This window comes from Acipenser ruthenus, chromosome 23, assembly GCF_902713425.1.
Source record: "Acipenser ruthenus chromosome 23, fAciRut3.2 maternal haplotype, whole genome shotgun sequence".
In the NCBI taxonomy this organism is placed as follows: Eukaryota; Metazoa; Chordata; class Actinopteri; order Acipenseriformes; family Acipenseridae; genus Acipenser; species Acipenser ruthenus.
In genome coordinates, this window is record NC_081211.1 from 30,263,922 (window position 1) to 30,289,710 (window position 25,789).

The 25,789-nt window shown below is 45.7% G+C and overlaps 2 protein-coding genes across 5 annotated transcripts; one reads left to right on the forward strand and one right to left on the reverse strand.

The window, feature by feature from the left end:
• Window positions 1-1,198: 1,198 nt before the first annotated feature.
• Window positions 1,199-19,072, reverse strand: LOC117413309 (protein transport protein Sec24A-like). Of its 2 annotated transcripts, XM_058997268.1 has the most exons (23): window positions 18,715-19,072; window positions 15,217-15,930; window positions 13,914-14,072; window positions 13,436-13,504; window positions 13,047-13,195; window positions 12,764-12,948; window positions 12,293-12,395; window positions 11,875-12,001; window positions 11,123-11,232; window positions 10,121-10,233; window positions 9,468-9,586; window positions 9,129-9,184; window positions 8,785-8,991; window positions 7,760-7,883; window positions 7,292-7,450; window positions 6,683-6,856; window positions 6,248-6,358; window positions 5,836-6,011; window positions 5,597-5,734; window positions 5,378-5,482; window positions 4,873-4,965; window positions 4,673-4,776; window positions 1,199-4,211 (listed from the first exon to the last, which is right to left on the reverse strand). In XM_058997268.1, exons 1-23 carry the CDS (start codon window positions 18,776-18,778, stop codon window positions 4,097-4,099), a joined length of 3,474 nt encoding a protein of 1,157 aa, XP_058853251.1. In that variant the 5' UTR covers window positions 18,779-19,072; the 3' UTR covers window positions 1,199-4,096. The 2 variants fall into 2 exon arrangements, with proteins under 2 accessions (XP_058853251.1, XP_058853252.1); XM_058997269.1 differs by lacking the exon at window positions 13,914-14,072 and having other exon boundaries at window positions 18,715-19,071.
• Window positions 19,073-19,486: 414 nt separating this feature from the next.
• LOC117413507 (GTP-binding protein SAR1b) lies at window positions 19,487-24,880 on the forward strand. Of its 3 annotated transcripts, none has more exons than XM_058997272.1 (7): window positions 19,487-19,678; window positions 21,787-21,862; window positions 22,792-22,911; window positions 23,143-23,208; window positions 23,604-23,707; window positions 23,937-24,128; window positions 24,337-24,880. In XM_058997272.1, exons 2-7 carry the CDS (start codon window positions 21,805-21,807, stop codon window positions 24,451-24,453), a joined length of 657 nt encoding a protein of 218 aa, XP_058853255.1. In that variant the 5' UTR covers window positions 19,487-19,678; window positions 21,787-21,804; the 3' UTR covers window positions 24,454-24,880. The 3 variants fall into 3 exon arrangements, with proteins under 3 accessions (XP_058853255.1, XP_058853253.1, XP_058853254.1); XM_058997270.1 differs by lacking the exon at window positions 19,487-19,678 and adding an exon at window positions 20,903-21,329; XM_058997271.1 differs by lacking the exon at window positions 19,487-19,678 and having other exon boundaries at window positions 23,997-24,128.
• The last annotated feature ends 909 nt before the right edge of the window (window positions 24,881-25,789 follow it).

Genomic DNA, 25,789 nt, shown 5'->3' on the forward strand with positions numbered 1-25,789 from the left:
TTTACAGAACAGCCCCCCCGAGGCAGGACTAGAACCAGTGCTGCCTGAATCACATGATGGCTCTCGTCCAGTCATGAATGCAGAATAGAGGGGCAGCACTTTGAAAGAAGTTGTGTGTGTGTGTTAGTCTAGGAGAGTCAACCAGTCCCATGTGCCTCTGTGTTAAGTGAACACCAGTACAAGTATGTATTTGAGTCTAGATATTCTTTTTGTGTCCCTAAATAACCAATTCTTACTGTATGTTTCTGTGAAACAGCATACAGGATTTATAAAACATGTACAAGAACAGACAACCCTGCAGGTGCAGCACTGAAGACCGAAGAAGAGACTTCAATAATCATGCTGAAGACTGAGGAGAGAACGCGCTGATGAACAGACACTCTCTTACCTGACTCTTCAATAATCACGCTGAGGAGAGAACGCCCTGATGAACAGACACTCTCTTACCTGACTCTTCAATAATCATGCTGAGGAGAGAACACCCTGATGAACAGACACTCTCTTACCTGACTCTTCAATAATCATGCTGAGGAGAGAACGCCCTGATGAACAGACACTCTCTTACCTGACTCTTCAATAATCACGCTGAGGAGAGAATGCGCTGATGAACAGACACTCTCTTACCTGACTCTTCAATAATCATGCTGTCAGTGACACATCAGGCTTTCCCAGGCATCTCCTTCCCTCTCGTTAACGCTGCACTCTTCTTGTCTATGTTCTTCTTGTCATCCTTGACTGGGGTGAACCCCATTTCCACACGGTACAGGTAGTTCCTGGCTTCCTCCTGAGCTGAAGGTAAGAGGACTCCTATAAGCACCTTGCTCCCCAGTGAAGAGGCAGCAAGTCCAGCTCTTTGACTGATTAATCTGTCTGCTGCCAGTCCGAAGATCCTCAGGTGTTTCAGCGGTACTTCCACCACTTCACTGAACAACTCCCAGATACCCACTGAGCAGATCCACAGCAAGGGCATGTGGGCAGGACTAGTGAACCCACTGACACCACATCAATGGAAGAGTTAGGAAACAGAGAAGCAACTTCACAGTCTGTTCTTCTGATGGGTTTGATAAATGTTCAGATTATAATCTTACTGATAATCATGATGTCTTTGTTTGCATGTATGACCGCACCCAGTGGTGTAGCTCCACTTAACAGCAAGCACACAGGCATTCAAAACTGCACAATCAACACAACATGTCGATCTTCATAGAGAAGTAGAGTTTAATTTGGTTACAGAATTGTACACTACTTTACAGAAGGACTCTCTTTATTTTGTGTTTACAATATACAGAGAATGGTAACTGAGTACAATTCAAGCCACACACAATGGTCCAGAGGATGGGAAGCTTTCATTCTGCTTTTTAAACTGAAGTGGTTAAAACAAAAGGGTTAAAGGGTCTTAACTTAAATTATATGTTTATTATGTTTAAATTGTGAACAAATCATCACAAGTAAAAATCAAACATGCAATACCGAAGACAGAAAACCAGGATAATTATTACAAAAAAAAAAAAAAGAATAATAAACGTAAAACCCCAAACAGCCACGTGCCAGGCCGTGGAGACGTTAACAGCACTTCCACCACGCTGAACCACGTGCCAGGCCGTGGAGACGTTAACAGCACTTCCACCACGCTGAACCACGTGCCAGGCCGTGGAGACGTTAACAGCACCTCCACCACGCTGAACCACGTGCCAGGCCGTGGAGACGTTAACAGCACTTCCATCACGCTGAACCACGTGCCAGGCCGTGGAGACGTTAACAGCACTTCCACCACGCTGAACCACGTGCCAGGCCGTGGAGACGTTAACAGCACTTCCACCACGCTGAACCACGTGCCAGGCCGTGGAGACGTTAACAGCACTTCCACCACGCTGAACCACGTGCCAGGCCGTGGAGACGTTAACAGCACCTCCACCACGCTGAACCACGTGCCAGGCCGTGGAGACGTTAACAGCACTTCCATCACGCTGAACCACGTGCCAGGCCGTGGAGACGTTAACAGCACTTCCACCACGCTGAACCACGTGCCAGGCCGTGGAGACGTTAACAGCACCTCCACCACGCTGAACCACGTGCCAGGCCGTGGAGACGTTAACAGCACTTCCATCACGCTGAACCACGTGCCAGGCCGTGGAGACGTTAACAGCACCTCCACCACGCTGAACCACGTGCCAGGCCGTGGAGACGTTAACAGCACTTCCATCACGCTGAACCACGTGCCAGGCCGTGGAGACGTTAACAGCACTTCCACCACGCTGAACCACAAGAGGGACTCTGTGTTTCAGTTTGTCTTGTTCTTGCACTGAACTAGGTCCATTACTTCAGTACAATATTTACACTATCGTCAGTGTTACTTCTGAAGCCTTTACCTGCTACTGAATCTATTTGAAAAGAATACTGATGATTATTAAATAAATTAAAAATAAAAAAAATGATCTCATCCCCAAATCAAAGATCTAAGATTAAAATAAAGTAAATGAACCCCAAACGACCCATCATTTACTAATATAGTCCACAAGCCCTTTTAATCCAGGAGCCCCACCAGGAGCAAGAAGGGGTCCAGGACCCAGGCTGAACTTGGCTGACTGTTACTGACGGGAAACCCAGGATCAGGGTGGGATGGGAGTGGACTGCAGAGGAACACCAGCTACACCTGCCCGGAGCTCCAGAACAGAAAGACTTACATGGTGTGCTCACAACAACAACTGGATTGTACATACGGGCAAGTACAGCAGCATTTCAACAGCATGGAAAACGAGAGTGAAAACCAACTAGCGAGAAGAACGTGCTGCACTGGAGAGAAGATACAGTGCAATACACGGCACCCTGTCAACAGAATCGCTTCAAGAACAGGACCGATTACCAGCAGGAACCAAGGACTTGCACAGACTCTAGTGCAGCAATTGCAATTGTGTAAGGATGCACCTCCCACTTACTATTATATACATACGTGAAGATATTATATGAATCCATTTCATTTGCTTCAGTCTTGAAGATTTGCTATCATGAACGTGCACACGCGTGTGTGTGTGTGTATGTGAGTGTGTGTGTCAGCAACAACGCACAATCAAGGTTCACAATGGCCTGATTCTACTGGATCTGCCTCCAAATCCTTCTGCTATTTCATTAAAAACATTTCTCATACTGCCTACAATTTAAACAGAGGACTGCTTTAATGTTAAGAGGGAAAAAAAAAAGAATTGTGAGAATTAAAGCAGACAAAATCAAATCAATCAATGGTCTCAATGAAACCGATGGACACTGTGCTCTTTGTACGCATCTCAGAGGAGACTGAATTACAAACAAGTGACGACTTCACTACATTCAACACGCTGGGAGTCTTCATTCTACACATTTTATTACAGTTTCTGTCCTGATCATCCACCATCATGGGTTTGTATTAGTTCAATGTATAAGAAGAGTCTGTAAATCTGATCCACAAAATACTGCTCCTTTATCCCCTAAAACTAGGGATGGACATCGCTCATGATTCCAACATCTTTCAATGTGTGATGCCTTCACAAGTTTGAGAAAACAGAAGCCAATGAAGACAGAATATTACAACCAAAACCAATACATAGAGATTGTATTAAAACCAATACATAGAGATTGTATTAAAACCAATACATAGAGATTTTATTAAAACCAATATATAGAGATTTTATTAATCAATACATAGAGATTTTATTAAAATCAATACATAGAGATTTTATTAACCAGCAGAAATGTTCTTTCAACAAACTCCATTACCTTCCCTCATTCCCCAGCCAGTCTTAATTGAAAGAATAACTTTAGTGATTCTGTTTCTTCTGTGCTAAAAGATAATTAGACAATACTTACATAATTAAACCCTAAAAAGGTAAAAAAAAAAAAAAAAATGCATTTCAATCCTTAATGGAAAATGTTGAAGTTAGTATTTTTAAAAATAACTTTTTTTATTATTTATTTTCTAATGTGCTCCAGTCTTGCGGTCCAGTGATGAAAAACACTTTGTAAAAAGTCATTAGTGATGAATCCTTGAATAGAGGCACCGCTGCTCACACCCCCTCTCCTTGGTTCTCCTCTCAGACCACATCCCACAGCTTGGAAAACCACTTTATTTGTTAACTTGCTGCTGCAAATGGAGCAGAAACTCGTAGTAGGACAGAGCGGATTCTGTCCTGTCCTCGACCATGTGCTGCATAAAGCTTGCTTTGAGGGGACTTTCCTCCCTGCAGACAGGAGGTAAGGAAGTTAGTGTGAATCAGACAGCACAGCACAGCACAGCACTATCCACAGCGCAGCACTGTCCACAGCGCAGCACAGCACAGCCCTGCCCACAGCACAGCACAGCACAGCACATCATGGCTTCCCTGATTATCATCAGTACAGTGGGAGTGCATCATGGCTTCCCTGATTATCATCAGTACAGTGGGAGTGCATCATGGCTTCCCTGATTATCATCAGTACAGTGGGAGTGCACCATGGCTTCCCTGATTATCATCAGTACAGTGGGAATGCATCATGGCTTCCCTGATTATCATCAGTACAGTGGGAGTGCATCATGGCTTCCCTGATTATCATCAGTACAGTGGGAGTGCATCATGGCTTCCCTGATTATCATCAGTACAGTGGGAGTGCATCATGGCTTCTCTGATTATCATCAGTACAGTGGGAGTGCATCATGGCTTACCTGATTACATGCAAGATTGGGTAAAAAGGTCTTTGTTCCCTTAGCCAAGAAATGAAGGCTCTTGTTCTCGTCGATTCAGCCGTGTCTAGTTCTGGAAGCTGAGTCTGGTTGAAACCAACAACAAATAAACATTTACCACCAGCATCGGACAGCAGGTATTTCTGCATTCAGGTACATGGTGTATTTTTTGTCTTGCTTACCATAGTCTGAGGTATTGCTGTATAGTTGGGAACTCCCAGCACCTGGGTAATAAAGTTGGGTGCACAGTTTCTTCCAACCCACAGATACAGAACCTATAAGAAAAGACATCTTTATATTTCAGAGAGGCTGAACTGGTGGTGACTCTGCTGCCCCCATCAGGCCATGCTGTGAAGTACCAGCAGTCATGTGAGATGCACACTAAAACTGTCTCAGCAGTCACAAACAATGAACACATCATGTCAATGACTCTTCACATTACTGGGATATTCTGATCCTTTAGAAACCCGAGCAAGTTGAAGTGCCCAAACTAGCATGAAAGTTGCAGTGTTAAATTTAACACACACTGTATCAGAGACTGTGTCAGGTTTAGAGCTCAGAAAAGATCCACTTCTTCTGGGTCTGATGGAACAAAGTTCTCTCTAAAAAGAGTGTCTTCCACCTGAGCAGAGCGACAAGGTGACGGCAAACGAGCCACTGTGGTGGGAGAGCGCTGGAGATGCGTACCGAGCCAGAGTCCATCAGGAAGGACCCGTCCCTGCTCAGCTTCTCCACAGACAGCTGCAGAATTGCGGGCTGAGGGATTGTTCTGTCAGCGATGCTAATCGCCCCCTGCAAAAAACAAGACAGCTCCTCTTTACTGATGAAATGATTGTGCTGGGGATGTGATCAGCCCGTGGCTTGCTTTTAGCGTGCAGCGAGTCAATGACAGAGCCAGTCACTTACCTCATCTGTAAGATTGTCAACTCTGTACAGAGCAGGATGGATCATGAGCATCAGGTAAGCCAGGGGCTGGTACTTCAGCTGACACATGGCAAACACACGCTCATCCAGCCTTGTGCTCGTTCCAGTGCGGAAGGCTTTCTGCAGAGACACAGAGAGGTGGAGATGCATCAACAAGAGGAGCTTGCATCTCACAGAGCAGTGTGTGTGTGTGTTCACTGAAAGTGGCCGTCAGGACCTACCTGCTTGAGCAGGGCAACCACATAGAGAGGGAGGAGGCGCAGGCAGGCAGGGGCGACAAGGCCAGGCTGATGCACACTGAGTCCGCCAGAGCGATAGGCACGCAGAGAGTCAATCGCAGCATTCACCAGAGCATCGCGGGCATCGCTCAAACTGGCTGTGACCGAGCGGTCAACCGCTGAGAGGACAGAGCCACAGAGCCATGCAGGAATGAAAACAAGGAGAATCATTTAACTTTCATTAGAGCATGGCTGAGAACACAGCAAAGAACAAAGTTTAACAGAGATAAGAGGAATTGTGCAAACGCTCCAATGAGGTCCCTTCACAAAGTCATATTAAAAGCATTGACCTGTTGAAACACAGATAATGCAGCCCCTACTGATGACAGGACAGAGCAGCCCTGCTTCAACTCACCCATGCTGGCCAGCAGCCCTGTGATGGCCTGCACATCCGCTCCAGCGAAGATGTCAGCCATGGAGTTCACGACTGGCAAACATAGAGTGTGGACTCGTATGCGCCGCTCCCCTGCAAACAGAACACGAATGAAGCTTGTACTACAGGGAATGCAACCCCAACCCAACCCAACCCAACCCCCTAACCCCACCCCAAACCCCGAGCCCCTAACCCAACCCAACCCAACCCCCACCCCTAACCTAACCCAACCCCCACACCAACCCCTAACCTACCCAACCCAACCCCTAACCTAACCCAACCCCAGCCCATAACCCAACCCCTAACCTAACCCCACCCCCACCCCTAACCCAACCCCAACCCCAAACCATAACCCAACCCCCAACCTAACCCCACCCCCACCCCTAACCCAACCCCAACCCCCCGTCTGTCTGTTACCTTTGCTGGAAGTGTAGAGAAGAGCAGCCTGGAAAGAAACCACCTGCATGTCTACGAGATTCTCCTCAATCGACATCTGAACAGCAAACCCCGAGTCTGGGTTGATGTTGGGCAGCGACAGCAGGTCCGTCGAACGGACAAAGAAGTTTCCATGGAAGGTATGTATAGAAAGACCTACAGGAGAGAAAAACAAGCACACGTTGCTTAGTGTACCAGCTAGAATGTGGAATCTTCTAAAAAATGTGATACATGAATCAGAAAAGTGCTTCTGTCCCTACATTACCATGTGGCAACTTGAAGGGAACACCAGAAAGGCACAGAACAAAAGGAAGCGCCCAGATTGTGACTCTCACTCTTGTAACTGCCATAAACAAGATCAAGCACCATTGCTACTCTAGCTCTCGGTACGTTTCTCTTAATGTTTCTCAGCTCAGCACTATTGAGTTGAATAGTTCTGAATGAGAGATCTGTGAAGCACGGGCCCCTCTTGTGTGCCCTCGTTGCCACTGATAACATCATGAAACACTGTTTAATCTTATCCCATGCATCCTGGAGAGCAGAAAGCCAGCCGTTGAAAAGAAGCAGAGAGGACGAGCTCCTGGGAGTCACCTTTGGTGCAGCGCACCCTCATGACCGACTCGAAGCCAATCTTTCGGCTGATGTAGCGCTTCAGGTCCCTCTGGAGCTGCTCCACCTGGGCAGGGTTGTGCAGGTGGTGATATGAAGGGTAGTAGTGCACTCCGCCTGCAGAATACTTGGATATGCAGGCTGCAGTGACACACAAAGGGACAAGTCATGCACAATAATACAAGTACATTGATATTGCACATCTACCAGCATATAGGAGAGGGTCTTTCCAAACAGTGCATATTGTAACACCCTACCTGGAAGGGGATGTGTAACGGGTACTGTGTTATTACTGTACAAATTGCACAGAGCCAGCTGGTTTTACAGACCCCCTTTTAAACAAGAAAATGTAGTGTCTGAACGTCCAAATGTGGTGTCTGAACGTCCAAATGTGGTCTTGGAAGAAGCACTGATTGATGATGCTTCAGGGACAGTGAAAACTCTTCTTACCTAATGAAGCTAAATCACAGTATTGTCCACTAAGCAGGAAAAGATCCACAGCAATCTGCTGCCCTGAACAGTCCAGGGCCAGCTTTTTGTAGAAATCAGTGGCAGGAGTCAGATGTGGAATATCCTGGAGAATGACAAGACAGGAAACAGAAAAGCTATTTCAACTTCTTACATTAAATGTAGTATAATAAAAGGGGGTACATTTCACTGCAAAACACCCTTCCCCTGTAGAATCCAAGGCCAGCATAACCAGGTCTATGAAATCACCAGCCAGTGAATACAGTAAACAGCATCGTTCAAGAGCCACAGGTCGGCCACAATCATTTGAATGTTCCCTGGCAAGAGATCAAAACCACACATGCAAACAAGGTCTTTAACACATCTGTTTTGCTTTCTGCATCATGTAAATATTATTTTCAGTGCAGTCAAGTGCTGATGGAAACATACAAGAGCAGCAGGGATCAGAGCAGCCGATTCCTTTGAGAGCAGTGATTAGAGCAGCTGTTACCTTTGCAGAAGCCCTCTGGAATGCTATGAGTGCAGTGATTAGAGCAGCGGTTACCTTTGCAGAAGCCCTCTGGAATGCTATGAGTGCAGTGATTAGAGCAGCTGTTACCTTTGCAGAAGCCCTCTGGAATGCTATGAGAGCAGTGATTAGAGCAGCTGTTACCTTTGCAGAAGCCCTCTGGAATGCTATGAGAGCAGTGATTAGAGCAGCTGTTACCTTTGCAGAAGCCCTCTGGAATGCTATGAGTGCAGTGATTAGAGCAGCTGTTACCTTTGCAGAAGCCCTCTGGAATGCTATGAGAGCAGTGATTAGAGCAGCTGTTACCTTTGCAGAAGCCCTCTGGAATGCTATGAGAGCAGTGATTAGAGCAGCTGTTACCTTTGCAGAAGCCCTCTGGAATGCTATGAGTGCAGTGATTAGAGCAGCTGTTACCTTTGCAGAAGCCCTCTGGAATGCTATGAGTGCAGTGATTAGAGCAGCTGTTACCCCTGAGAGCAGTGATTAGAGCAGCTGTTACCTTTGCAGAAGCCCTCTGGTTGGGATCTTCTCTGGACTTCAGTGCCCCGACCCCTAAAGAAGGCAGCTGTGTCTGGAAGACAGAGACCCGGCCTCCAGTGGGGGACAGCAGCTTGAAGGCAGCCTGCAGAGCGGGCCCCAGCGCACACTGTGTCTCCAGGGTCCTGGTGAACATCTGGGGCAAGCCTTTCAGCAAGTCCTGGACCAGCTGTTAGGGGGGCACAAACGAAGACAAAAAAGCAGTTTTGCACTCTGAAAGAAGCTCTCGTCTGATTTGCCTTGCTTTAAAAGATGACTGGACTCTCTTTCCCCACCGAGATGTTGCTACAGCGCACGGTTTCTCACCTCCTTGCATTCGCTGAGGTTTACCAGCAGGCTGTCTGGTGTTGGTATGAAGATATCTGGAAGAGAAAAAGAACACGTTTCTGGAAATACCAGCTCTGGGTTGATCACATTTTTGCATGCTTTTAATTGGTTTAAGAAGATGGGACTAATCTACAAACCAAAACTTCCACTGGCAGGTTTTCTACACATTGCCACGGATATCAATTTTGTCAATTTGAGAATAAAACATATATTAAAAGCACAGAACACTATTGAGCTTCACACTGATACTCAGTGACTATAGTGCTGATACTGCACACACTATGCAATAGAATCAGTTCATAGGAGTATTCTACACACCTTCAATGTCCGAGACAACCAGCATCTGAGGCTGAGACAGGCCCTCCTGAAGGTTATAGAAATGGACTGTGCTGTCAAACGTAATGAAGCCTATCTTTGTCCTGGTGTCTCCTGGCAGTCTTAAAAAAACCACACACACACAATGCAATTTTGCTGAGATAATGAAAAACAAAAACAAAACAAACATATATATATATATATATATATATATATATATATATATATATATATATATATATATATATATATACATATATACGTATATATATAATATATATATATATATATATATACATATATATATATATATACATATTATATATATATATACATATTATATATATATATATATATATATACATATTATATATATATATACATATTATATATATATATATATATATACATATATACATATATATACATATATACATATATACATATATATACATATATATATATATATATATATATATATATATATATATATATATATATATATATATATATATATATATATATATACACGCACGCACGCACGCACGCACGCACGCACACAATTGAGGTGTATTGAGCTTTCTAACATTACGCAGAGCCGCAGCATCGTGGCAGGATATCTGAAGCTCAGATAGTGTGGAGGTGTCTGCACTTACAAGCTGAGACTGTCCAGGAGCGACTGGCACACCGTGTCCAAGTATCCCGTCTCTACTGCATTGTGGGATACATCGAGTACGAAGAGGTACACTGCAGGCTGGGGCGGCCGCAGCTACACAAAGAGAAAGTGCAGGTCAGGGGTGGGAGGTGTTCTGCAATCTGCACGCACGCATGCACGCACCCACCACACACGCACACACGCATGCACGCACACACACACACACACACGCGAGCACACGCACACACACACACACTCGAGCACATGCACGCACACTGACATCCTACAGAACTAGAAATGTGGACAATCCAAACCAATGTACAATTTACTGGATACACCATTTAAACAAATCACAACACAGAGGACCTTAGGGGTGAGAATCATGCAACAGTTTATTTAAATGAAGCCCATCTTCACCTGGCACAAACCAGCGAGAGCATTTTACTGTACAAACGAGACTTTTAAAAGGATTGAAGCCCATCTTCACCTGATACAAACCAGCAAGAGCATTTTACTGTACAAACGAGACTTTTAAAAGGATTGAAGCCCATCTTCACCTGATACAAACCAGCGAGAGCATTTTACTGTACAACCGAGATTTTTAAAAGGATTGAAGCCCATCTTCACCTGATACAAACCAGCGAGAGCATTTTACTGTACAAACACGATTTTTAAAAGGATTGAAGCCCATCTTCACCTGGCACAAACCAGCGAGAGCATTTTACTGTACAAACGAGATTTTTAAAAGGATTGAAGCCCATCTTCACCTGATACAAACCAGCGAGAGCATTTTACTGTACAAACACGATTTTTAAAAGGATTGAAGCCAATCTTCACCTGGCACAAACCAGAGAGAGCATTTTACTGTACAAATGAGATTTTTAAAAGGATTCCTGTCTAACTTACCACAGAAACTGTAGGCTCTCTTTAGCTGCAGACACATTTACCAAATTGCACAATTCTGATTTGCTTTATAACCAATTAAACAGGAAATCAAACCTACCATATATTCTGAAGGTGCAATGAACTCAATTGTGGGATTTTGAACTTCTGGCCTTTTATGTGGTTCTCCATACGATCTGCTTACAGGGTTATACATAAATTCTTCTGGAACTGAATGAAAATACAAGAGGGGATTAACAACCAATTGCAGTACACATGATATTCTGAACTCTGCGTGGCTGCGCAGCGCAACACACAAAGCGTGGCTGCACAGCGCGACACACAGAGCGCGACACACAGAGAGCGACACACGGAGCGTGGCTGCGCAGCACAACACACAGCGTGGCTGCGCAGCGCGACACACAGAGCGCGACACACAGAGCGTGGCTGCGCAGAGCGACACACAGAGCGCGACACACAGAGCGCGACACACAGAGCGCGACACACAGAGCGCGACACACAGAGCGTGGCTGCGCAGCGCAACACACAGAGCGCGACACACAGAGCGCGACACACAGAGCGCGACACACAGAGCGTGGCTGCGCAGCGCGACACACAGAGCGCGACACACAGAGCGCGACACACAGAGCGCGGCTGCGCAGCGCGACACACACAGCGCGGCTGCGCAGCGCGACACACACAGCGCGGCTGCGCAGCGCGACACACACAGCGCGGCTGCGCAGCGCGACACACACAGCGCGGCTGCGCAGCGCGACACACACAGCGCGGCTGCGCAGCGCGACACACACAGCGCGGCTGTGCAAAGGGTTCATTTTAAAAGACAATGAACCAGCTGGGAAGCTGAAGCCCTACCCTCATTGACTCGGTAGCACAGATTGCACTTCCATCTCCTCTGGTCGAGGAACGTGACGAAGGGGTTGATGTAGGTTCTGCAGGATCGACACCTCACGATGGTGCTGGAGGTGACCACCGGCAGCTGCTGCAATGGGACCCACGATTTCAATTCAATGCAAGGCAGTACGACTCAATCTCTAAAGCACCAAGAGTCCAGAACAAAACTGAGGAGCAGCTCCTTGATTATTCATTTCAGACCCAAAGCAATTGAGGAGAATAACCTGAAGCCTGTGATCCTAACAACCTGGAAACGTTACAGTTGTTAGTGTGTGAGCAGGACCCACTGGTAATTACCAGCTTGCTACAATGTAATTACATGACTATTCATGACCTATAATTCAAACCAAAAACATCAGTAGAAATGCAAGGCTCTTACCGACATGTCTCTGAATGGATGGAGGAGTAACCCCAAGGGAAGCTTAGCTTTGTTTAGCAAAGACTGAGTTTGAGGGATGTTGGTCAGAGTGCACCGAAAGACCCTGGAGAAAAAACAATGACAAGAAAAGTTAGTAAAAACAAACAAAGCAAGTCCACCTAAATACCATAGAAGGGTTGAAATTGAAAAGCTGTAGATCTCAGTTGTAGGGAGATTAAACTCCACCACATCAACAGCTGGAAGACAGAGCATGCAGATCACAAATGAGTGGCATGCGAATGGAGGTGTGTCTGTGTGTTGACTCACTATCCTCCCCCTGGCGCTCTAATAATCACTTTCACAGATGTCCCAAGATCCTCCTATGAAAGCAGGAGGGCATTGCTGTGCAGTGAGGGCAGGACTCACCCGCCTCTCCTATGTATATATCTCAATACTGACTTTCTTAGCCTATCATTTGAACCTTAGACTCACTCGGGACTGCAGTTGAGGCGCTGCAGGTCCTGGGGCAGGCAGGGCACAGGGGGGGTGACGGGACCCTGGGGCAGGAGGTTCCTCTCCTGGAGCAGGTTGATGGCTCTCAGTGCTTCAGGAGGCTGGCTCTGATGCAGACTCATCCCTCCCAGAGCAGAGCCAAGCTGAGCTGGACCCAGCGGAGCCTAAACAAGAACAGCAGACAATGCACGAACGCACTACGAACAAACACCAAACCCTAAAACACTGCAGCCAGGACTCGATGCATCAGAGCTGCTCGTACCTGTTGAAAGGACTGGGCTCCTGCAGGGTAAGGCTGGCTCCGAGGCTGCATTCCTGGTGCAGAGGGAGGGGCAGCCATGTTCTGGTAGCCAGGAGGCAACGAGGGATACGGCAGGCCAACTGCCCTGCCCATCTGTGGAGGATGCTGTGCTGCTCAAACCAAAGCACAAAACTGTCAGCGCGACCCACAATCCTTTCCAGCCCTTGAAAACAAGACTCGCAGTGCAAGGTAATGGCTCGAGACATTCTGAGGATTTACTTATTGTTTCTGCCCTATAGAGCTGCAGAGTTCAGGCCTCATGCAGGTAGTCAACATGCGAATACACAATTATAGTAAGGAATCTTGTACATGGCCAACCATTACTACTTGAAGAAGCTTGCATCTCTTACCAGCGTTTCTGCCTCCACTTTCCAAAGCATCAAAGCTGTTGTGGATGTGCGCTCTCTCTGCTCCTGGTACTGAAACATGAAGAGACTCATTGAGGCCAGCATGGCTAGGAGAGGAATGCTAGGAGGCAGAAGCAGCGCCTCGGATCTGGATGAAAAATGTCGGCACATCATTATGCTCCCCTGATAACTCAAACACTTCACATCGAAACATTCATATGAAGGGGGTGATGAGGGGCATTACCCCCCCAAGCCAAGCTCGAACCACTGCTAGACATTACAGGAAAGGGAAGTGCCACTGCAAAGGGGGCTCTGCCACACAGTGCAGGCTTTCTCTGAACAGGATCCGTAAGCCTCTTTACAGCACATGGATGAACAAACAGAGCTATCCCCAATGCCAGTCAGCTGAAGGAGAAGGTTACGCTGGGGCCCTGGTTTCTAGCCTGCTTTCTTTACATGGACACTCCTACCTCCCTCTTACCTTCTTGTTTAGCAGCAGCAGGTGGCGGGGGAGTGGCTGCATTGTTTAACTGTCCAGTAGGGGGCGCTGCTGGTCTGAGAGGAGGGGGAGGCCCGAAAGGCTGCCTGCCAGGCTGGTATGTTTGCGATGAAGGTGGATTGAAAGGAGGGGGGGCCGGCCCTGTTGAAGAAGGTAAGTGGAGTGAGTCACATTCTTCTCTTGCAGCACTGTGCCATGTCATCTGACAGCTATGAGACTTTAAGCAAGTGTTGGAAGCAGTGAATAAGATTGTATACAAGGTGGATTGATGAAAGAACAGGGGTACTCTTCTTGTGCAGGACACATCAATGTGACCTGCAATCAGCTGCTCTCCTGCCAGCACAGCACGCTTTGCCTCGTCTGTCAAGCAAATGATCAAAGGTTCAAGTTCACTTCCAACACCAGCCTGCCAAATCAGAGCGCTTTACAATCCAGAGGAGTGACTGCCTTCACTGGAACGCAGCGCCAGGATTTGCTCCAATGCAAAAAGTAAACCAAGTTACGCTGGGGATGTATTTGCTGCTGTAGATTTTTTTAATGATCCAGAAAAAGATTACACTGCTGACCCCTTTAGATCTCCAACTCTAAACATCAGGTACAACACAGCTCTTCATTTATCAAAGTAAGTTAAAAAGACTGACCTGCTCAGAAATGTGAAGCTAAATGTTGAACTAAGTGCAGATGTGATGCAAAACTTCTTTATACAGAAACTCCCTTTTTTAAGCATGAACGATGACAATGACAAATGTAATGAGATCAAAACCAAGCCTATTATCTCAAACTGTCATCAGCATTGTATTAGACGGCTCACATTTCCACATTACATTTCTCAAAATGCAGACAGACCACGGAAAGAGGGAAGTAGACACAGAGAGTGGTGAGGGGATGGAATGGGTTACCTAGCCATGTTAATGAAGGAGACACTTCTTCACACAGAGAGTGGTGAGGGGATGGAATGGGTTACCTAGTCATGTTGATGAAGGAGACACTTCTTCACACAGAGAGTGGTGAGGGGATGGAATGGGTTACCTAGTCATGTTGAGGCAGAATCACTGGGATCCTTTAAGACCCGACTTGACAAGGTTCTGAGATCAATCAGCTATTAGGAACCGGACGAGCTCTGATGTGCTGACTGGCCTCCTCTCAGTGTAAATCTTCTGTTCTTATAGGATACGAGACTAATCAGTGAACATGTTTGTGTTTCTAACTACATGCTCTTCATACAATAATTCTCTCTCGATGACTGTGTTTAGGAACATGTGCCATCAAGAGGTTTTCTCCTTACCTGGCTGCACGGAGCTGTTCAGAGGAGCAGGGGGTCCCTGTGGGGGGCTGTTCTGGATCCCATACCCAGAGGGCTGGCCTGGCTGCATGGAGCTGTTCAGAGGAACAGGGGGTCCCTGTGGGGGGCTGTTCTGGATCCGATACCCAGAGGACTGGCCTGGCTGCATGGAGCTGTTCAGAGGAACAGGGGGTCCCTGTGGGGGGCTGTTCTGGATCCCATACCCAGAGGGCTGGCTTGGTGCTGACGTCACATGGTTTGCTGGGGAGCCCACTGAAGGTTGGCTCATGGGAGGGGGCGTGCCATATGGCCAGTGTGAATGAGGGGGGATCTGAGAGCCTGGATAAAAGCTATTAGAAGACACAGGTGGAGGTGTGGAGCTCTGAGCTGGGGCTGCTATCCTGGCAGATCCTCCTTGATGTGGCTGAAGGGGTCTCGAGGGAGGCCTGGTCATGTTGGTTTGACCAGGTCCCTGATACACGCTCACAGGAGGAGCGCTCTGACCAGGTCCCTGATACACGCTCGCAGGAGGAGCGCTCTGACCAGGTCCCTGATACACGCTCGCAGGAGGAGCGCTCTGATAACAGCCATAATGATACTGTCCGACAGGTTGTTCTAAAGGAGCCTTGGCTGGCATGTGTTGTGGATGCATCTTCTGGGCTACTGTATTGTAACCCTGCCCCGGGGCCTGCGTCATTACCGGATTCTGTATAGGGCCTGAAAGACACAAAGCACAAATCAGAATGGAAAATCATGATGGAAACATGCTTTTATTGTTTCCCAGAGGACATGCATTATCACAGCTCCATCAGTCAGCACAGTCTACAGCCAGAGCACATGCATTATCACAGCTCCATCAGTCACTACAGTCTACAGCCAGAACACATGCATTATCACAGCTCCATCAGTCACTACAGACTACAGCCAGAGCACATGCATGATCACAGCTCCATCAGTCACTACAGACTACAGCCAAAGCACATGCATGATCACAGCCCCATCAGTCAGCACAGTCTACAGCCAGAGCACATGCATTATCACAGCTCCATCAGTCACTACAGTCTACAGCCAGAACACATGCATTATCACAGCTCCATCAGTCACTACAGACTACAGCCAGAGCACATGCATGATCACAGCTCCATCAGTCACTACAGACTACAGCCAGAGTACATGCATGATCACAGCTCCATCAGTCACTACAGTCTACAGCCAGAGCACATGCATGATCACAGCTCCATCAGTCACTACAGTCTACAGCCAGAGCACATGCATGATCACAGCTCCATCAGTCACTACAGTCTACAGCCAGAGCACATGCATGATCACAGCTCCATCAGTGACTACAGTCTACAGCCAGAGCACATGCATGATCACAGCTCCATCAGTCACTACAGTCTACAGCCAAAACACATGCATTATCACAGCTCCATCAGTCACTACAGTCTACAGCCAGAGCACATGCATGATCACAGCTCCATCAGTCAGCACAGTCTACAGCCAGAGCACATGCATGATCACAGCTCCATCAGTCAGTACAGTCCACAGTATATGTATGCATAGATCTCTCAGCACTGAAAGCACACCTGTTACATCCTCTTCTCATATCATTTGAAACACACTTGTTGCTTGAATTCCTCCTATAACCTCATCATTTACATTTTAAAGGGACTGCTCAATTTCATGTTGATTGCACTGAAGGGCAATCTCCAATACAGGACTAAGGGAGGGTTCAGCAGATCGTGTTTAGTATGCCACGTGAATAGGAATCTTAGTCTCCTTGGCAGAATGCCCAGAGCTATATCAACCTGTCTTTAGAATTATTTTACAGTACGATATCCCCCACTGTAAGGAATGAACAGTTAATTTAAAAATGCTTCACATGAAAAATAATACGCCTACTGCTGCAGACAGTGTGTGAAAACCACACAGCCATGTACTGTGCCACACGACCTGCCTCGGGGCTGAGGCAGTGTGCTAGAATACAGTGAAACACACACACAATCAAGAACTGTGCACAGTATATACAGCTAAAGGACAGCCTACTTACACATTGGAAAACATGGATCCTAACACACAGTATACTGCAAATAATTACACTACAACTGCTTGAGCGAACCAAAGACAAGCCATGTTGAATATGGGCTGTGTTCATGAGTCTGAGTCTGTGCAACAGCTCAACTCTGGACATGTGTGGTTTTACTGGAAATGAACTGAACACACATGTGAACTGCACTGTGGCAAACTACACTCTAATAATCTTACAACAGCCCTGCTAATCTCCAACCCACTGGCATGGGATACAAAAAGGGCAGGCTTTGAGGCTCCCTCAAAACACTAGGCTCAGGAGACAGGGGTGGCAGGGCAGTCCACAACACTAGGCTCAGGAGACAGGGGTGGCAGGGCAGTCCAAAACACTAGGCTCAGGAGACAGGGGTGGCAGGGCAGTCCAAAACACTAGGCTCAGGAGACAGGGCAGTCCAAAACACTAGGCTCAGGAGACAGGGATGGCAGGCGGTCCCACTGACACACTGTCTTCAGCTGAACAATTACAAACGCAAAGCTGCCATCAGGCTACATTAAACACATTTCCAGGAAAAACAAACAAACGAAATTACAAAGTACTCTGTATTATTTAAAGACACTGGGAATTCACAACGCAGTTTGTAACTGTATGGAATCCATGACTCCTAGAACAGCATTGGCGGTACAGTAGTGTTTCTCTTCTACAACATATTAGAGCAGGATGTGAACACCGTTGAAATTCAGAGTGCCACAGTACTGAGTATGGTGGAATCGGCATGATGATCCAGAAATGCCACATGTACAGCAAGCACAGTGCTGGCTTTCACAGAACCGCTCAGCTTCAACTACACATTCACAGCCGTGCCAGTAACTTGTACAACCATTTCACTTCAACTAAAACATATCTTAACGCGGCAATCACTACAAAACGAATGCTGTAGATCTAAACTGAGGAGAAACTGGATTCATTCAGATTCGTTTACACGATCTCTTGACTCAAGTGAAAGGCGATGTTGTGTTATTGGTACAAGGTTAGGGACGTACTGCCGCCCACAGTAAACAGGCACCCGATTTCATCTACTGCACAACTGGGGGAAACAGTCGATAGTATTCTGGAAAAACACTCCGTCACAGACTCAAGCTATTCCGGACCCACCTTCGTGTATTACAATGACATCACCAAACTAGTTGCACAATACTTCGCGAGTGAATGCAACCATTCTGTGCATCGCGTGATTTCCTTTTAAACCCCTAGAACGGGGGTTTAAACTTCATCTCATTTTTACCTTCAGGCGATGAGCACTCCGCTTACTTCGTCTTTACTGGAGTGGATGTATACTTGAACTACTGTATATCGATATTATCAAACATCGCGACAATCACTAACCATCAACTCGTTTTAAAATCGAGTAGAACCACACATGCATTCAATCCTCTCACATAAACTGAGCACATAAGCTGAAGCGCCACACTCACCATTGCTACACGGCGGCTTCCCTTCCCCGTTCTGCGAGTTGTATCCAGCAGCAGTATTGGACATTTTGAAAGGAACACCCGGATCAATGTCCACAGCCTTGTCAACAACAAACAAAACAAAACCAGGATCTTCAGTAAAGTCGCAAGAGACTGTGAGAGCAGCCCTTTACTTGTGGGCGAGAGTAGCGCGTAGATCCCCGGTTTAAGCGAGTTATAGCGGCATGCTGGAGCCAAACCCAGCCAAACTGGGGTGCAGGCCCGTGCGAAATCAATCGCTCAAAATCCTCAAACAGGAAGTCGGGATCAGAGTCCCAAAAGCGCCCGCACATGCGCACTCGGTACACGTGGCATTTCCTGTGTACTACCAACTGAAAATGTACCGAAAACAAATTGTTGTTGTTTTGCGTTCCGTAACCCTTGAAGCCTCTCGATGACGAGAATATAACACCATATGTGGTAGTAATACTAATTCGAGCTGTTATGCATGCTACTAACTTTAGTGGGTGAAAAGCCTGACATGAGATGTGATTTACACTACAGTGAAAAACAGTGGCCAGTGTTGTCAGAACTTTTAATACAAAACGTGTGTTTACGTAGGAGCTATTAAAATGAATTCTATAGGTCGGATTTAGAAAAGTTCCAGAGAAAATGTAACAACTGCATCTAAAAGAACAAAAGAACAACACGAAGTGTTCATGATACAAAAAGAATAATGTCGCGCAAATGTTCACTGCAGCAATGTTAAAACCGTGTTTGTTGTTTCCTTGTGGAAGCATTAGTGCGCAACACAGAGCGGATGTGGCCGCGTTGCTCTGGGAGCAGCTGGTCGGCCATTGCTGTGTGTCGTGGCTCTATAACCAAACACAGAGAGAGCGGGAGAGGGACGGGCGCACTGGAGGAACGAGGCACATTTCACTTCATTAATTACAACGAAGCGTTTGAGTCTTTGATATTCGCGTTGTAGGTACGTGTCTTTATTGAGCGGGTCGGTTTGTTTTTCTGTCTAGTAGTAGTATTAATATTAACACAGACAGGGAACCCCGGTGCTAGTCTAGTGAGTGAATGGAGCTGACAGTTACTGTGCCAGCTGTAATTAAGCGGGTTGAAGGGCTCATCTCTTCTCTAAGGGTGAGGGGGGCATTATAAGGGTTACCGTGGTAGATTCGGGTGTGCGCTGTTAGACTGTGCTCGGCCGGATATGTGCGAGATCTTGCTAACAGACACCAACAGTAACACATCCCAGCGTCAGGTGTGTGAGTTTGTTGCTGTTTAGTTTGTTAAATCACAGGGTTTTCTTTACGATGTCTTTTTAAATCTGTTCATAGCTGCCGTGGGTATTGTCATGTAGGTGTGTCTCAGTGAAACATGATAGCCGCGAGGTTACCCTGCATCTATCTTCTGTTTTGAGTCGTAGTGGTGACTTGGCAAATTGACGGCGCTGACCCACTCGTTTACAAACCCAGCTGGACACTGTCCGCTTCTGCTGCTAGTGATAGTATTAGCACCAGATTATTAAATATTCTCAACCTTTTTAAACGACAGCATCTGCTAGTAGCATTATCTTTTTTATTTATTTATTTATTTTTTAAATTGAAGTTGTGAATAGACCCGGGTCAGTGCCTACCCCTTCCACTATAGCTGTGCAGGGCACTATACTGAACGATCGTTAGCGGAGCCTCCTTCAAAGTGGGGTACATCTGTGTGTTGGAGTGTTTCGGGTGCTGTAGCTTCATGTTTTATCAAACTTGGACAGTGTAATTGGCTATTTTGAGATGTTGTGGTTTGTTTTAATGATCTATTAAGTGGATGTGAGTTGCAGATACTAACTCTCCAGTAGAAGTATACTGAATCGGTTCATTTACTTCAATCTCTGCAGCCTGACCAATCGCGTCATGGCATTCACTCCTGTATATTGGCTGCTGAATCGGATCCTAAACTCATTCCATCTTCCAGCCAGTGGTTTGTTGGAGTGGTGAATAAAGTTGCTGACGTGTGTTCTCTGCTGTATTTGCATGACCTTTGCTTTCAGTATGCCTAACAGGCAGTGCTGTTAAAGTTGTGTAACTGGAACTATAGGTCAGCCTGTGAGGTTTGGTTACAACATCCCCTCTGAATTAAGAGCTGCCCTGCCTTTGAGTTTCCTTTAAAAAGCAGCACCTCTCTTTAGGGAGTCTTGATGTGCAGCAGAGGAATGGCACTCCTTCTAATGATAAAATAGATCCGTTAAGATGGGCTTGCCCTGAAATCCACTTGTCCCTGATTGAATCAAGAGTCTAATTTTAAGAGGCATTGGGAGAGGAGGACTAAGATATTGAATGTTTTTTTTTCTACTTTTTTGATTTAGTTAGAAGGCTGGAGATTAGTGAGGTTCTCGTTAAAAGCTGCTTAAGCTTTTATCAGACTTTGCCCTGCTCTGAATTGAACACTTGTGTAATTTTCCATGCAAATGCTAACCTTTTAGCAATGCCATGGCTACTGAAATTGTTATTTCAAGAGTAACAATTGAGAAATATTTAAATCTCGTTTACAATGCATGTGTGAGTAAAAACAAAATATCAAATAATGAAGAGTGAAAAATGGAGAGTATGATACAGATTCAGGGAACAGCAGCTGAGGTAAAGTAATACTGTTTGTTTTGAGACCCTTTTAAACATTGGAACTGTATTCTGTGAAAGAGGAGACCAGCAGAATGACAAAGTGTTTTCATGCACAGATTTGTCATTTATATTGCATGTTGATGTTAAAATGTCCTCCTGTGTCTGAGGGAGTTATTTCTTTGTACAATTATCTATCCTCTTGCACTGAATTCATAGCACCATTTCCATGACTAGTAATACAACATGGTTTTATTTTGTTGCAAAACCTTAGTAATCTACAATACCTGTCTTTATGACATCCCCTGACTGCCATTAAAATACCTCTTCAGCAAACCGAGCTTCCAGTAATGAATACATGCAATGAATAAAGTGTACTTGCTCATAACCGTGGGGAGGATCCAGAGCAGCTCAAGGTTGTAGTTCTCTGGGCTCACAAACTGTGTTCATCACTCTTTGCATTTCTTTTCTTTTCCAGGCTTCACAATATCCGGATATGTCCTTCATATTTGATTGGATTTACAGTGGTTTCAGTAGTGTACTGCAGTTTCTTGGTAAGAGCTTTCTGTAAATGGAAATGAGGTACAGTGGGATAGTGCTTGGTGAAGCCTGATCTGCTGTTGTTTTTATTTTGCTGTAGATATGGTGGTAGTTATTTTGATGGGACCCAGTGGAACGCAGTGTTATCCACGGTCCTGCAGTAACTGGATCTCCACTTCTCTGGGTTGCACCTGTCATTTGGAAGTGTTGCTTCTCCTGCTGCCTGTCTTGTGTAACGCAGTAAGCTGAGAGTGTCCCAGAATGCCATTGATTTCACAGGCTGTGCTCCCAGAGGCCCATAGACTGGGGAGCTGAGAATAAGCTGCCAACTGTATTGACAGCGTGATGTTCTCCACTGGTCTTGTTTTCATACTGCAGATGACCCTGATGAAGAGAGCTACCATACATTTGAAAGCTGCCTGAATAACTTGCTCCGTCCTGGAACACTAGTCACATTTAAGCAGTCGAGGACATTCTGAAAAAATAGAGAAGCTGTGCTTATAAATAAAAAGCAAATGCAACGTGTAACCCAAGAGTGGCTTTTAATAGACCTTGTTTACTGGAGTCCACAGGTCTAGGGGTATATTCAGAGGAGAGTATAGACCCATTTACTGGAGCCCACAGGTCTAGGGATATATTCAGAGGAGAGTATAGACCCGTTTACTGGAGCCCACAGGTCTAGGGGTATATTCAGAGGAGAGTATAGACCCTGTTTACTGGGGTCTAGAGGTATATTCAGAGGATTGAAATGTGGTCAGGTTGAAATACTGGTATCCATTCAATCATAAAACAGGACTTTTTCTATATAGAGCTGCACTGAAATGAGGAGCCTGCAATCTTGCATGTCACTTTGAGATCAATTGTTTAGTTTCCATAATAGTTGAGCTACTCCACCTTTTTAACTGTTCCAGAAATTTAACCATGATATCTTATTACATTTCAGGACTGTACAAGAAGTCAGGCAAATTAGTATTTCTTGGATTGGACAATGCTGGCAAGACGACGTTATTGCACATGCTTAAAGATGACAGATTGGGTCAGCATGTGCCAACTTTACATCCAAGTGAGTGTGCCGCGTGTTTGGAATTGGTAAATGCTGTGAGTGTGAAGTACTGTGTAGTTGTTGTAATGTTCTTGCACTCAGACAGTGACGTGTTCTGTTTTGACGTCACGTTGGTGTTGGATAATCTCGCTCCGTTTCTTATCTCACAGTTCAGTGTGATCTCGGAGCAGCTGCAGACTTGCTGCTTGTCATGCTGTTCTTTCTGATCTCCTGTTTTGTTCTGCTCTCCAGCCTCTGAAGAGCTGACGATTGCTGGCATGACGTTTACAACCTTCGATCTGGGTGGCCACGCTCAAGGTACTACTAATGCAAGCTTTAGAAAACATCCAGCCATTGGAGAGACCTGCTTAGCCTAAAAACAGGGAGTCTGTGAACACAAATAGAAAAGAGTACAACATGAAGGCAGCTTTCTGACAGTCCTAAACTGGGCAGGTGCAAAATGAACCCAGTTTTACTGGGGCTGTAAGAAATGCCGACTTCCTTGGGGTCCAATGTTGTCCTCCAGGGGCTGGTAGCTTGCTTTGTCTGAAAGACTAAATGTCATGTAGGTTTGTTAAACTTCATAGCTGTGCCTTTGAATCTACTGTACATTGTACAGTAGTCTTGGTGTGTGTTTCACGTTAATCAAGATTGCTTGTGCACTGTCCTGCAAGTCAGATTCTTATATGACGTAATTCCTTTCCCCACTTTAGCTCGTAGAGTTTGGAAAAACTACCTCCCTGCCATCAACGGTATTGTCTTCCTAGTGGACTGCGCAGACTTACTCAGACTGGCTGAGTCCAAAACAGAACTCGATGTGAGTCTTTCCATGCTTCAGGACAGGACAGGAACTTCTCATAAAGCGCCTGCACCGCCACATTGCTGCTGTGTAACCATCATTCACACACTGTGCTTTCTGTCCAGACACTGGTGACACATGAAACACTGTGTAACCATCATTCACACACTGTGTGCTTTCTGTCCAGACACTCCTAACACATGAAACACTGTGTAACCATCATTCACACACTGTGCTTTCTGTTCAGGCACTCGTAACAGATGAAACACTGTGTAACCATCATTCACACACTGTGCTTTCTGTTCAGGCACTCGTAACAGATGAAACTGTTGGAAACGTGCCTATCCTGGTCCTTGGGAACAAGATTGACAGACCTGAAGCCATCAGTGAAGAGAGGCTACGAGAGGTGTTTGGATTATACGGACAGACAACGGGCAAGGCAAGCACTCTTTATTACTGTGACTATTGAACCAAACGCTCGTCTGCAGCATTCTGAACCCTGCTGGGAGCCTTTTGACAAGACTGCCTTTCAGTTTGTCCCATGAAATTCCTGTTTCCCTTTAAAAATCAAGAGAATAGATTTGGAGAATAGCTTTAGGGGATGTCTTTGTTGGAGCCAGTTTGACTGTGTGTATCTTTATTTGCAGGGCAATGTCCCCCTGAAGGAGCTCAATACAAGACCACTAGAAGTGTTCATGTGCAGTGTGCTGAAGAGACAGGGCTATGGCGAAGGCTTCCGCTGGCTGGCACAATACATTGACTGAATTCATGGCACAGGAGTTCTCATTATGTTTGATCATCTGTCTGCTTAGAAAGTCAAAACATGTACAACTTGAACCCAATATGACTTTTATTGGTTGAACATTTGATTATAAATTTTTCACATTTTTCTAGGACAATAGTCTAGCATCGGCTGATAATTTTTCCCCAGTAGTGTGTGTGTGTGTGAATGTTGCAACATGTTAACTGTAACCCCACTGGATAGCTTCTTTTTTAACATCACTTTCTTGGCTCTGTTTCCCAGCCCTGTTTTGAAGAGTGGGTGATGTAGTGCTATGCATTTGAATGCACTTTTTAACAGGATAGACTACAGACACGTGACTAGTATTTAATAAACATCATGTACAATTTTTATGTTCTATTTTTTTGGAAATGTTTTGTTCAATAAACCTAGAATATGTAACCACCCATGCACTTGTTACTTTGAAACCTTTTTCTAGCTGCGTGACGCCTTAAACCATGAAAACCTCTCCAGAGCTGAACTAATGAAGTAACCTGTTCATATTAAATATTCTGCTTTATAAATGCCCATCAGTCAGTCGAGATTTCCCATTGGGTTTTTCTGGGGGAATGCAATGTAATTGTAAAGCTGGTTGTTTACTGCCAGGGCTCAGTCTAGATGCTTTTCTATAGACTCAATACTGCTGCAGTCCCTCCGCTACCACTGGAAAAGGTCTACAGCACACACACTGTCCTAGAAAGAGAAAGGCCTGGATTCATTTCACTGATTGCTTCTGCCCAACAGCAAACTGCCCTCTCTCATTATACTCTTCATTCTCCCTGGTGGCTGTGCTGCAGGTTGCAGGTCGAAGCCGAGCAGCTGGTTTGTATATAGAAGCATCCACACAGACTGATCTCAGTGCCGTTCCCCTGGCTGCAAGCAACAGCTTACATGCTGAAGGGTAAGAGGCATTGGGCCAGAATCCAATCAAGCATCAACTCATCAGTTCTGCGCAGCTGAAAGTGGACTGTTTGAGAAGGGTGGCAAAAGATATGAGAAAATGTCATTACTGTTCATTTTTGACTAATAGTAAAAAAATAATATATAGTAATTGAAAAGAAAACTATTGATTTGAGTGTTTAAACAACAGGGTGTCACTGCTTCTAGGCATTCTTGAACAGAAGTTATCTAGTAGCAGAATACAGCAGTTTGTCTGTGTGTGTGTGTGTGTGTGTGTGTGTCTGTGTCTGTGTCTGTCTGTGTCTGTCACACTGATTTGATCATACCATGGAGGAATGATCTTTCTGTTTCATGACACTGAAAGCTCTGATTAACCCCCTCCTGCCCATGTCCAATCAAACTCCCCACTACCAGGAGGC

Bases quoted from the DNA above. Each gene is read 5' to 3' on its own strand.
- LOC117413507 (XM_058997270.1), top strand. From the start codon at position 21,291: ATGGAGAGTATGATACAGATTCAGGGAACAGCAGCTGAG. The intron at 21,330-21,786 runs GTAAAGTAATAC...TTTCTTTTCCAG, and splicing joins TTCAGGGAACAGCAGCTGAG to GCTTCACAATATCCGGATAT. The intron at 22,912-23,142 runs GTGAGTGTGCCG...TCTGCTCTCCAG, and splicing joins TGTGCCAACTTTACATCCAA to CCTCTGAAGAGCTGACGATT.
- LOC117413309 (XM_058997268.1), bottom strand. From the start codon at position 18,778: ATGTCCAATACTGCTGCTGGATACAACTCGCAGAACGGGGAAGGGAAG. The intron at 14,073-15,216 runs GTAAGGAGAAAA...CTTCTTCAACAG, and splicing joins GAACAGCTCCGTGCAGCCAG to GGCCGGCCCCCCCTCCTTTC. The intron at 4,212-4,672 runs GTAAGCCATGAT...TCCTGTCTGCAG, and splicing joins CCAATCTTGCATGTAATCAG to GGAGGAAAGTCCCCTCAAAG.